General features: G+C 44.7%; 1 protein-coding gene across 1 annotated transcript; it reads left to right on the top strand.

Moving 5' to 3' along the window:
- The first annotated feature begins 2,354 nt into the window (after positions 1-2,354).
- GLOD5 (glyoxalase domain containing 5) lies at positions 2,355-11,811 on the top strand. Its single transcript, XM_030846768.2, is given in 5 exon segments — positions 2,355-2,417; positions 7,154-7,291; positions 10,258-10,376; positions 10,378-10,408; positions 11,683-11,811. Coding segments are annotated over 5 exon segments (480 nt in total).
- Positions 11,812-12,026: the final 215 nt, after the last annotated feature.

Raw genomic sequence — 12,026 nt, 5'->3', positions numbered from 1 at the left:
TGTGTGTGACTCCAGGAGTGTCCACGCCCCAATGTGTGTGACTTCTGGAAAGCCCGACCCCCATTGTCCACTGTGTATTCTGCCTCATGTGGACGTCACACTCCTGTCTATGTGGCCCCAGGAGTGTTCACACCCCACCCTGTGTGACTCCAGGATTATCCACACCCCTGTCTCTGTGACCCCAAGGGTGTCCACAAACCAGTCTGTGTGGCCCTAGGATTGTCCACACAGCAACCACCCAATGGTATGTTCTGAGACGGTACTAGATTCCTCAGCGCTGCCATTCCTGCACACCCTGTGGGTGTGACCTGGGGGGTTGCTGCTCAGGCCTGATTCAGGGGATCGCTCTGTCCCTAGCTCCCTCCAACACCATAAAGTGGTCTCTTCTATCCCTATTTCCCCTCACGCTCTCCAAGGGACCATTCAGTTTCCAGATCCCCCTCCCCAGCCACACGCACACGTGCACACCCACATCCCCAAATAGAGAGTCCCAGCCTCAGCCCCTGCAGGTCTTGTAGAGAGCAAAGGCCAAAGCAGCCAGCCTCCTGCTGCAGACCCTGCCCCACAGAAAGCAGTGGAGAAGAAGCCAGTAAAGGCACCACGGATGAGAGTGAAACCTTCCAGGACCTTGTGAAACATCTAAAATTGGACACCCTCCTCCGCAACTAGAATGTCAGCTCCACGTGGGCAGGGACATTTGTCTGTCTTGTTCTCTGATGTCTCCCCAGCACCTAGAACAGTGCTTGGTACACAGACCTCGCTCATTAGGTGTCTGTTGAACGAATGAACCCTTTGACCCAGCAACCCCACTTCTAACTTGAAAATGTACACACATGCACAGAACTGTGTGGGCAAGGCTGGTAGGAGCAAACAACTGGGAGAACCTTGTAAATGTCCATTTCTAGCCAATGACTGTTGCAGAGTGAAATGAATGGTGGGGGTTTACGATGTACCACAGAGCCCCGCCCGATGCGCCGCAGAATGAGTGGGACCTGTGTGTGCCTCTGGGGTGGGAGTGCCTTCCACAGGACATGCTGTTGACAAGGAAAAGTAGTGGGTGGGAGATGGTTATGGTGACACTGCATGCGCGTGTGTGTCTGTGTGTGTGTGCATGTGTGCGGGCCTGTGTTTGGAAGGAAACACCAGAAACTGACAGCAGTGGTCATTTTTGGAGAGTGGAGTGGGGATCACCTGTGTAGTCCATATACTTGATGTGTTGTTGGAACCTTTTATACAAACCTCTATTCACATATTATTTGTGTAACTCTTCATAAAGGAAAATCTTATGCAAAAAACAATATGCATAGCACAGAGCATTTGTGTGTCTGTCTGAGTATCTGGGGTGTGTCTAGGTACAAGAATCTGAAACTCACATGCCCCAGGGGCTGGACAGGTCATCCTCAAAAGAGAGGGCGCTCAGCTCAAGGTAAGGCGAACAGCAATGGGGCTGATGAATGTTCCCTCTTAGCAGTGAAGGGTGAGGGTGGGGTTGAGAGAGGGGTGGGGACGGGGAGGACTCCAGGGCTCACACCCCAAAAGGATTCAGAAACACTGCACCCTGGGACAGAGAACACTTAATAGCTTCGCAATCTTGGCTTGGAAACAGACCCATTATAAGTTAGAGTGGTTATACTCTAACTTGGACTGTTCCTAACTTCATACCCTGGACACAGACTCCCAAACAGATCAAAGATCTCACATTCTGCAGACACAATCTAAATAGATCAGAGGCCTCACACCCTAGAATAAAGGTCCCCCACAAAACTTTGGGATGGGTGGTTTTTCTATGTTATTACAAAGTAATCCCTTATTATGGATTGAATGTTTGCGCCCTGCCCCCCAAATCCATGCCTTGAAGACCTAACCCCCAATGTGACGATACTAGGGGCCTTTGGGAGGTAATTAGGGTTAGATGAGGTCATTAGGGTGAAGTCCTGGTGATGGCATTAGTGCTCTTATAAGAAGACACCAGAAAGTTTCTTCTTTTTCTCTGCCATGTGAGGACATGGCAAGAAGGTGGCCACCTGCAAGCCAGGAAGAGAGATGTCACCAGAACCCAACCATGCTGGCACTCTGATCTTGGACTTCTGGCCTCCAGAATGGTAAGAAAATAAATTTCTGTTGTTTTGGCCACCCTGTCTATAGTGCTACATTATGGTGGCCTGAGCTGGCTAAAACACACCTTAAGCTTTTACTTTCGAGGCGCTGAGTTTTATGTCAGAGTCCTTATACTTGCCCCATCTACCTCGGTCAACACCAGCAGTCCCCGGTCCGTGGCCCTCCCATTCCTGCCCCTTGATCTCCAGGCACTGAGCCAGAGGGTTGTCCAGAGGCCGGGGGCAAGGAAGCCTACCATGCTGCGCCATCTGCCCTCCAGGCTGCCAGCCAGGATGTGGAGCAGGATTTCGGAGAAGCAGGTGAACAGCGTGGCCCATGGGGGTCTGGGGCACTGGTATTGGCACCAAGGCTGGGCGTTCCCAGCCGGGCCTGGTAACCTGCTTCCCTTTCATGCGGGCTATCCCGGTGTGCTTTCATCCATTTTCCCGTCCTCTCTTCCTTCCTCTTTCTAAGACAAGCAGAGGGCAGCAGAGGGACACGGAAAGTCCCTGTTCTAACACACAGTCTGCCATCAGCACGTCTGCCAGGAGTGGGCTGCTGCTTCACTCGGCTCCCGGCTCCCTCGGGGTGGTTCCGGGGAGCCAGTTCAGCCAGGGCCATCTGGATGGGGTGGGGTGAGGCGGGGAGGGGCCAGGAAACAGCGCTGACCTTGAGGTTTGCTAGAAGAATTCCAGGGGTCCCTGGCACCCTGAAGGAGACTTTGAAGAGGACTTTGTTGAAAGATAGAAGCCTTCCCTGTGGAGGAGGCAGGAGGGAGAGAATCATATTTTGGATACTCTAGTTTATATATATTTACATGTATAATATACGTATATACACATACGGTTGTTGTGAGGAATAAAGTGGATTATATTTTGTGTAGTGCTTAGAACAAGGTTTGGCACACTGTAAGCTTAAGTGATTACTATGTCTTGCTGTGGAAAGGAAAAGCTGCCTGCCATTCCAGTAAACAATGAATGTTGCCTGCCCTCAAGCCATCAGCCACTGTACCCGCAGCGGTGCGCCCTGGAGGAATTTAGGACAGAGAAAAACAGGATACTGGCCCTAGATAGTTAACATGCATATCTGAGAAATGATTTCAATGAGCCCAGACTCTTGCATCTTCTCATACATAAAGCACTAAAATCATTAACTTGGAATGTCTGCTTTTTGTGATTAGCAGCAATCTTTTGATGTTTGACTACATGGTTGTTTTGGGGTTTTTTTTTCAGCAAAAATTCTTATATATCCAGGCTCCTCCCTTACCTCTTTGGGGCAGTTCCTGAGAGCTATCTGCGAGGCTGTCTCCTGGGCTACAGTCCTCAGTCCTCAGTAAGGTCCTGAGATAAAGCATAACCCGCAACTTTTAGGCTGTGCATTTTTCTTCGGTCATCTTTTTCAAAACCAGCCTCCCTAACCTCGCCTTGAAAACCTTGCATGATCTGGCCCTGTCTTCCCCTTCTCCTCCTGTCTCACTCTTGGATTCTAAGCCACATGGGCCTTCTTCCAGTTCCTTAAGAGAGCCAGCTTTGCTTACCCTTGAACTTGCAAGGATGGAGCTCTGCATCTGCAAAGCAGAATCCGGGGAGTGAATGAGCTAGCAGGGCATTGAATAATGGGAGGAGTAGGTTGAGCTGATTTCCAAAAACTGATCAAAGTTGGGGGATGTGGCTAAAGCAGTGCTTAGGGGAAATCTGTAGCTCTAAATGCCTATAGATCAGAAAAGTTGAAAATCAAGTACCTAAGATTTCATATCAGAGTCTGGAAAATAACAGCAAATTGAACCTGAGAAAGTGGAAGGAAGGAAATTATAAAGATAAGAGCAGAAACTGGTAAATTGGAAAACAATCATACAACAGAGAAAATCAATAAAGTCAAAAATTGGTTCCTTGAACAGATTAATAACCTATTAGTAATTTCTGTTTTTTCCTCTTAATAAATTAAGAGAAAAAGTATAGAATACCAATATCAGGACTGAAAAGGGAGTGCTATTACGAATCCTACAGACATTAAAAGGTTAATAAGACTTTTTTAAACATATGACTTTATTTTCAATGAAGCCCAAACATCAGTCATTTTCTCATTCTACTGCTTCTGTGTTCATATGGATCCTCTATATCCATGAGGACAGCAGAACTCAGGAATTTTGCTAATGCCTCCTTCACTCATGAAAATAGAAAAGCACAGTACTTTTTTAAAGCTGGAGCTCAAGTGAAATCAACTGTTTAAAATGTAATGGTTTGAAATGGAATTGAACACAGTAGAATAGAACAGGATAAAATAGCATAGGGTGGAATGGTATAGCATGGTGGAATGGAATAGAATAGAATAGAACAGAATAGAAGTCAGATTTGTGCCAGGCACTGGGCCTACTTATTGTAGTAGATATTCATTAACTGAACAAATATTATTGAACATCTGCTAGTTGTCTGGGATTCAGTGGGGAACAAAACAGAAATCTCTGCTCTTACGAAGCTGATATTCTAATCAGGGAGACAGATATTAGCATGCACAAAAGGCTTTGAGGCCCACACTGGTCAGAATGGCCATCATCAAAAAATCCACAAACAATAAATGACGGAGAGGATGTGGAGAAAAGGGAACCTTCCTACACTGTTGGTGGGAATGTAAATTGGTACAGCTACTATGGAGAACAGTATGAAGGTTCCTTAAAAAACTAAAAATAGAGCTACCATATGACCTAGCAATCCCACTCTTGGACATATTCCTGGAGAAAACCATAATTCAAAAAGATACACGCACCCCAATGTTCATTGCAGCACTATTTACAACAGCCAGGACACGGAAGCAACCTAAATGTCCATCAACAGATGAATGGATAAAGAAGTGTGGTACAGGTATACAATGGAATATTACTCAGCCATAAAATGGAACGAAATTGTGCCATTTGCAGAGACATGGATGGACCTAGAGACTGTTATACAGAGTGAAGTAAGTCACAAAGAGAAAAACAAATATCATATAATATTGTTTATATGTGGGGTCTAGGAAAATGGTATAGATGAACTTACTTGCAAAGCAGAAATAGAGACACAGATGTAGAGAACAAACGTATGGATACCAAGGGGGAAAGGGAGGGTGGAATGAACTGGGAGATTGGGATTGACATATATACACTACTATGTATAAAATAGATAACTAATGGGAACCTACTGTATAGCACAGGGAACTCTATTCAGTGTTCTGTGGTGACCTAAATGGGAAGGAAATCCAGAAAAGAAGGGATATATGTGTACATATAGCTGATTAACTTTGCTGTACAGCAGAAACTAACACAACATTGTAAAGCAACTATACTCCAATAAAAATTAATTTAAAAATAAGGGCCTGGGGGCTTCCCTCGTGGCGCAGTGGTTGAGAGTCCGCCTGCTGATGCAGGGGACATGGGTTCGTGTCCCGGTCCAGGAAGATCCCACATGCCGCGGAGCAGCTGGGCCCATGAGCCATGGCCGCTGAGCCTCCGCGTCCGGAGCCTGTGCTCCACAACAGGAGAGGCCACAACAGTGAGAGGTCCGCGTACCGCAAAAAAATAAAAATAAAAATAAAATAAGGGCCTAGGACTTCCCTGGTGGTGCAGTGGTTAAGAATCCGCTTGCCAATGCAGGGGACATGGGTTCGAGGCCTGGTCCGGGAAGATCCCACATGCCGCGGAGCAACTAAGCCCATGCACCACAACTACTGAGCCTGAGCTCTAGAGCCCGCGTGCCACAACTACTGAAGCCCACGTGCCTAGAGCCTGTGCTCTGCAACAAGAGAAGCCACCACAATGAGAAGGCCGCGCACCACAACGAAGAGTAGCCCCCGCTCACCGCAACTAGAGAAAGCCTGCGCACAGCAACGAAGACCCAACGCAGCCAAAAATAAATAAATAAAATAAATAAAAAATAAGGGCCTGAGGGCTAAAGGTACAAGGATGGCCTTTATGAGGAACAGGCAAAAGAACAATGTGGCTTGGAGTTCAAGAGCAATGGATGAGGCCGTAGAGATTGTGGGTCCTGGTAGAGAGTCTGGAATTTTAACAAGATGACCATGACATCATCATCATCATTGTTAACTCTTACAGCACTTGCTATGTCAGGCATTGTCCTAAGCCCCCCCCCTTTTTTTTGGTCACCCCCCTCACACACACACACACCCACCAGCCTGTGGGATCTCAGTTCCCCGACCAGGGATTGAACCTGGGTCCCTGGCAGTGAGAGTGCTGAATCCTAACCACTGGACCACCAGGGAATTCCCCCCAACTCGTTTTTTTAAAATTGTTCACAGCAGTCCTATAAAACACATATAAAATCATGCCCACTTTCCAGAAGGGGAAACCAAGGCACAGAGAGTAAAATGTCAGTCTGGCTCCAGAATCTGTTATTTTAACCACTATACTCTGCAACTTATAGTGCACAGGCATCTTATAATCCTGTAGCAGATGAAATGTAAATATACAAATTACTAAAGAATGCGAATCAAGAGAAAGATCTGGTGGGAGGTGTGCTGAAGGCAGGAAGTGAGGGGTGGGGCGGTGTGCCCTCCCACTGGGTGTCAAGGTTGATCTGTAGGCACACATGCCCAGAAACATTTATTGCATCTGAGATGCTCCCTTCCTGTCCTGTCCTCTGTTATCGTAACTGTAGAGTGAGAAAGGAGGGGACTGGGTTAAATTGGCCAATAAAGGGCTTGTACTCATGGGGTTGGGCCTCCTCTGTGTCTTATCATTGCTTACAAAAGAGATCAATTCCAGCTCAGGGAAAACAAGGGAGAGTTTGGTTTCAGTCTCCACTCCCCTATCTTCACCTCTATCCCTCTGGAAGGAGGAAAAGAACAAGAAAACAGTGGAGAGTGGTCATGGCAGACACATGGACTCTTATGAATCTACACATGAGCAATAAGTACTGAAGATTCCTCCCAGGACTTTCCCCTTGAAACGGGGGTAGAAGGAAGTATAGTCACCGAGGAGGTGAGAGGAGGTGGGGAGAAGGAAACACAGGAAACATGGGTGTGACTAGTGGCAGTGTGGTCTCTTCTCTTTTTTCTCTTTTTTTAGTCATGGAGGGACAACAGTCAGACCCCTTCCCTGTGTCTTATCCATAAACTTGACCACATTGTGATGACAGTAAAGAGCATCAAAGACACCTCTATGTTTTATTCTAAGATCCTGGGCATGGAGGTCATGACTTTCAAGGTAATCACTTCCCCAAATGCCAAATTGCAGGTGGGGTAAAACTTGATTATACTATTTTTAAAAGTAACTTAAAACTCCAAAGCGCACACACACACACACACGAGAATCTGTGAGAAAAATTTAAAGGATCAATGGAGGAGATTCCAAACTCTGAATAGTAGGACTTCCAGAGAGAGAATGGAGAAAAAAGGAAGGGAAGAAATTATCATAGAATAATGCAAGAGAACTTTCCAGTCTTTATATGGAAAGGGTTAACTGAGTATCTGGCACACTGACACCTAGATATGTTCCTATGAAACTACAGAACATCAAAATAAAAACAAATCTCCTAGAAGCTTTCAGAGAGGTTAAAAAGAAAAGTAGTTCAACTACAAAGGAAAAGGAAATACGCAGATTTCAGATTTCCCAAGAGTCAGAGACCAGAAGACAATTGAAGAACAACTTCAAGATTCTGAGGGAAAACATTTCAACCTAGAATTCTGTGACCAAGCTATTAATCAAGGTGAGTACAGAATGAAACATTCTTAGACATAAAAAGATGCAGAAACTTTGTCTACTTGCTTTGAAAATTACTTGAGAATATGCTATATCAAAATGAGTGCTTAATCCAAGAAAAAGAAAGACATAAAAGTCAGGACACCGTGGATCCCAAGAGGAAGATCCAGAAAGATACCTAGAAAACAATCAGTCCAGTTTGGATCAGAAGGAAAGGTCTCAAGAAAAAGAGCTTCAAGGTAAAAAGGAGGTTTCCAGAGATTGACTACAATCCTTGAGAATTTGGAACTTCAAAAGTGGGAGATGCACAGACACTGAATGTGTCTTAAACTGAAGGGGCCCATGGAATGGCAAACAGGGTAAAAAATGTAAAACTAACACAGAATGCTATGCATAAAAATAGAATTATGCAGTATCAGACTGGATATATACATAGCAAGACGGACAGCTCTTAAAAGATCATGCTGAATGAAAAATGAAGAAGCCAAATCAGGTCTATAGCATGGTACCATTTATAACATACACACATAAAAAATACACTTTTTACAATAACTTATGAAAAACCAAAGGATGAACATCAAACACATTAAAATCATTGCCCAGGGTGGGGACAGGAATGAAGAATGGAGATAAAAAGATTAAACATACAAATAAAACTAGAGAAGGGTCTTGCGTGGCCCAACAATGATAGTGAGGCATATGAAGCCTCAACCCCCGTTATTTGGACACACTTGAGTGAAATTTCAGTACATCTAGGATCAAGAAAAGTCCTAAGAGCTGCAGTAGTAGGGTGGGTGCATCATCTATAAAAAGAATGAAAAACAGATTAACATCAGACTTCTTATCAGCAATACCAGATTCAGGAAGACAACGAAGCCACATATTTAAAAGGCTGTGAGGGGACTTCCCTGGTGGTCCAGCAGTTAAGACTCTGCACTCCCAATGCAGAGGGCCCGGGTTTGATCCCTGGTCAGGGAACTAGATCTCACATGCATGCCGCAACTAAGAGCCTGTATGCCACAACTGAAAAAAAAGATCCTGCACGCTGCAGCTAAGACCTGGCACAGCCAAATAAATAAATATTTTTTAAAAAAATAAAAAAATAGGGACTTCCCTGGTGGCGCAGTGGTTAAGAATCCATCTGCCAATGAAGGCAACATGGGTTCGATCCCTGGTCCAGGAAGATCCCACGTGCCGCGGAGAAACTAAGCCCGTGCACCACAACTACTGAGCTTGCGCTCTAGAGCCCGTGAGCCACAACTACTGAGCCCGAGTGCTGCAACTACTGAAGCCTGTGTGCTGCAACTACTGCATGTGCCTAGAGCCTGCGCACTGCATAGAAGAGTAGACCCCACTCAACACAACTAGAGAAAGCCCCAACACAGCAATGAAGACCCAAAATAAATAAATAAAATACATTTATTTTAAAAAGTAAAATATTAAAATTTTTAAATAAAAAATAAAAGGCTGCAGGAAAATAACCTACAACCTCAAATTCTATACTCAGCCGAACTATCATTCAAGTGAAATAAAGTCATTTTCTGATAGAATGGATGTAGTATCCATCATGGTGAGATGAAAGGGACATAAAATGATTTTTTAAAAAATGGCAGAAGTTGAGAGGCACAGGAGAGGGAGGCAGGATGAAGAGGATAGTCGGGCCAATGAGATACTATGTTCGTCCATCAAAACATAAAGACGAAAGTGGGTTATTTTAAAATTGTAAAGGAACCAAAAGACGAGCTAAAACCGATGACAGAATTTCGTTGGGAGGGGTAGTAATGTGGATGAGCTAAATTCTCATTTATCTTAACAGGGAAAGGATAGAAAATGTCTGAAGTTGCTAAATCAAGACATAGTGGCACATCAGTTAGGGATTGTTTGGAGGCATGTGGGAGAAAATTTAACTACCAGCGGGTTAAATAAAATAGAGTTTTCTTTTTCTCTCATTCAACAATCAGTCCAGAGGTAGGCAGGAAGGGCTCGGGCAGTGGCTGGAAGGAGGAAGTGAGTGGGCAAAAAGCATCAGCTTAGTGGGGTGGGGAGGTTCCCAGATGCACTGCTCACAGCCTCTGCGGACATCTCATCGTCTCGTCTTACATGGTCACCCAGCAAGGAATGCTGGGAAATGCAGGTTTTTAAAGCTGGGTGTACAATAAACCCCACTGAAACTTGGGTTGTGTTTAAAAGAAAAGGGGAGAAATGTATATTAAGTAGACAGATTGCAGTCTCTGCCATGGGTAGTATAAACATATTATTTGGAGGTATGGAAATAATTTCCAGAAGAAACATATACACACGTTGAAAGCAGTTTGCCTCTAGGGAATGAGACAAGTGTGGGACAACGGGCTGCTGTTTTTCATCAAAAAAGTTCTACTTTTTATTTTTTAACCTTGTTGGGGTAGGTAGGGGGCTTTGCCTCACACTCATCTTGGAGGTTTAGTTCCAGGTTGTTTTCTCTCCCCAAATAGGGAGACCGGAAAGCATTGTGTTTTGGAGACCAGAAATTTAACCTCCATGAGGCGGGAAAGGAATTTGAACCCAAAGCCGCTCACCCAGTCCCTGGCTCCCTGGATATATGCTTGATCACAGCCTTTGAAGGAAATGGTCCAGCACCTCGCGGTGAGTCAGACTTCCATCCTCTTTTGAGAAAGCTGCTGCAGATGCAGTGAAAACAGAAGCATGACTCAAACTTCAGACATAACAGGTTTCATCACATCCAGATAAGATCTATGCACAATTGTTTATTCACTATTTTTATTGACATCATTTTTCCCTGTAAGCAAATGTATTTTTTTAAAATAAACTTATTTTATTTATTTTTGGCTGTGTTGGGTCTTCGTTGCAGCGCGCGGGCTTCTCATTGTGGTGGCTTCTCTTGTTGCGGAGCACGGGCTCTAGGCATGCAGGCTTCAGTAGTTGCAGCATGCGGGCTCAGTCGTTGTGGCTCGTGGACTCTAGAGCACAGCCTCAGTAGTTGTGGAGCACAGGCTTAGGAGGATCTTCCCAGACCAGAGGTCGAACCCATGTCCCCTGCATTGGCAGGCGGATTCTCAACCACTGCGACACCAGGGAAGCCCACAAATGTATTTTAAAAGAAAACCTTACATCACCCTTGTGAAAAAAATTATACCTAAACTCTATTTATATAAATACATTTATGTAAAAAGAAAATGTTCAACCAAGTAAATGAAAACCCATTATATCTTGGCATAAAGGGGAGGTAACTGTAAAAACAAACAGCTATAAAAGCATCACAATGCCATTAGATTATAGCCACTTCCATTGCCCCACTCTCTGGGCTGACAAATTTAGATGTGGCAAGTGGTTAAGGACTTCGCATCCACCAGAGACTTTCCTCTTTGTATAATCAGAGAAAGAGGGTTGAAGAGGGAATAATTTCTGACTCACTGTTATTTAATTTAGTGTCCTTGTAATACTTAAAATGATTTCATTTGAAGGGGTCATTTGTTCTCCTTTTGGGGAACACAGATTGAGGTATTAAATACACTTCATGCAAATTGACCTGGACTGCTTTGGAAAATATCAGTGAAAAAGTCTGGTTTGGAAGGAAAGTGGGTAAAGCATCAGGATTAAGGGTATGGACTTTGGCCCAGACTTGCCTGGGTTTGAATTCTGACTCTGCAACTTACTAGATAACACTAGGTACATTATCATCCCCATTTGACAGATGAGGAAACTGAGGTACAGAGCAGTTAGGTACTCTTCTTGAGGTCATAAAGCTAGTAAGTAGCTGGAGCAGGGTGAGGGAGGGAAGAATGGTAGGAGATGAAGTGAGAAAGATACAGGGGTCTTCTAGGCCACTGTAAAGAATGAAATTTTGGTCCCACACATGGACTGTGATGAATGACTTTTGTTCTCTCCTCCCATTTCAGGCTTGTGATGTCCCCATTGAGGAGGGTCCAGTCCCCAGCATGGGGGAAAAAGGGGGCAAAAGTATGTCCATCTACTTCCAAGACCCTGACAGAAACCTCACTGAGGTGTCCAACTACATCTCCTTGTGATGGAGGCTAGCTCTCTGCCATCTTGTCCCCTGCTATGTCGCCCTTTCCCTTCCTTCCTGCAAACCCTCACCCAGGCCCAGAAACCTCTAAGAACTGAGGACTTAGGCACTTCACACATCCTGCTGGAAGATCTGAGGCAGGTTTGGGACCAACATGTCTGAGTGTCCTCCATCCAAGCTGCCCGAATAAATTAATAACTTTCAATTAATATGAAC

This window comes from Globicephala melas, chromosome X (genome assembly GCF_963455315.2).
Source record: "Globicephala melas chromosome X, mGloMel1.2, whole genome shotgun sequence".
In the NCBI taxonomy this organism is placed as follows: Eukaryota; Metazoa; Chordata; class Mammalia; order Artiodactyla; family Delphinidae; genus Globicephala; species Globicephala melas.
Note: the sequence above shows the minus strand (reverse complement) of the source record. Positions and strands in the feature narration are given on the sequence as shown.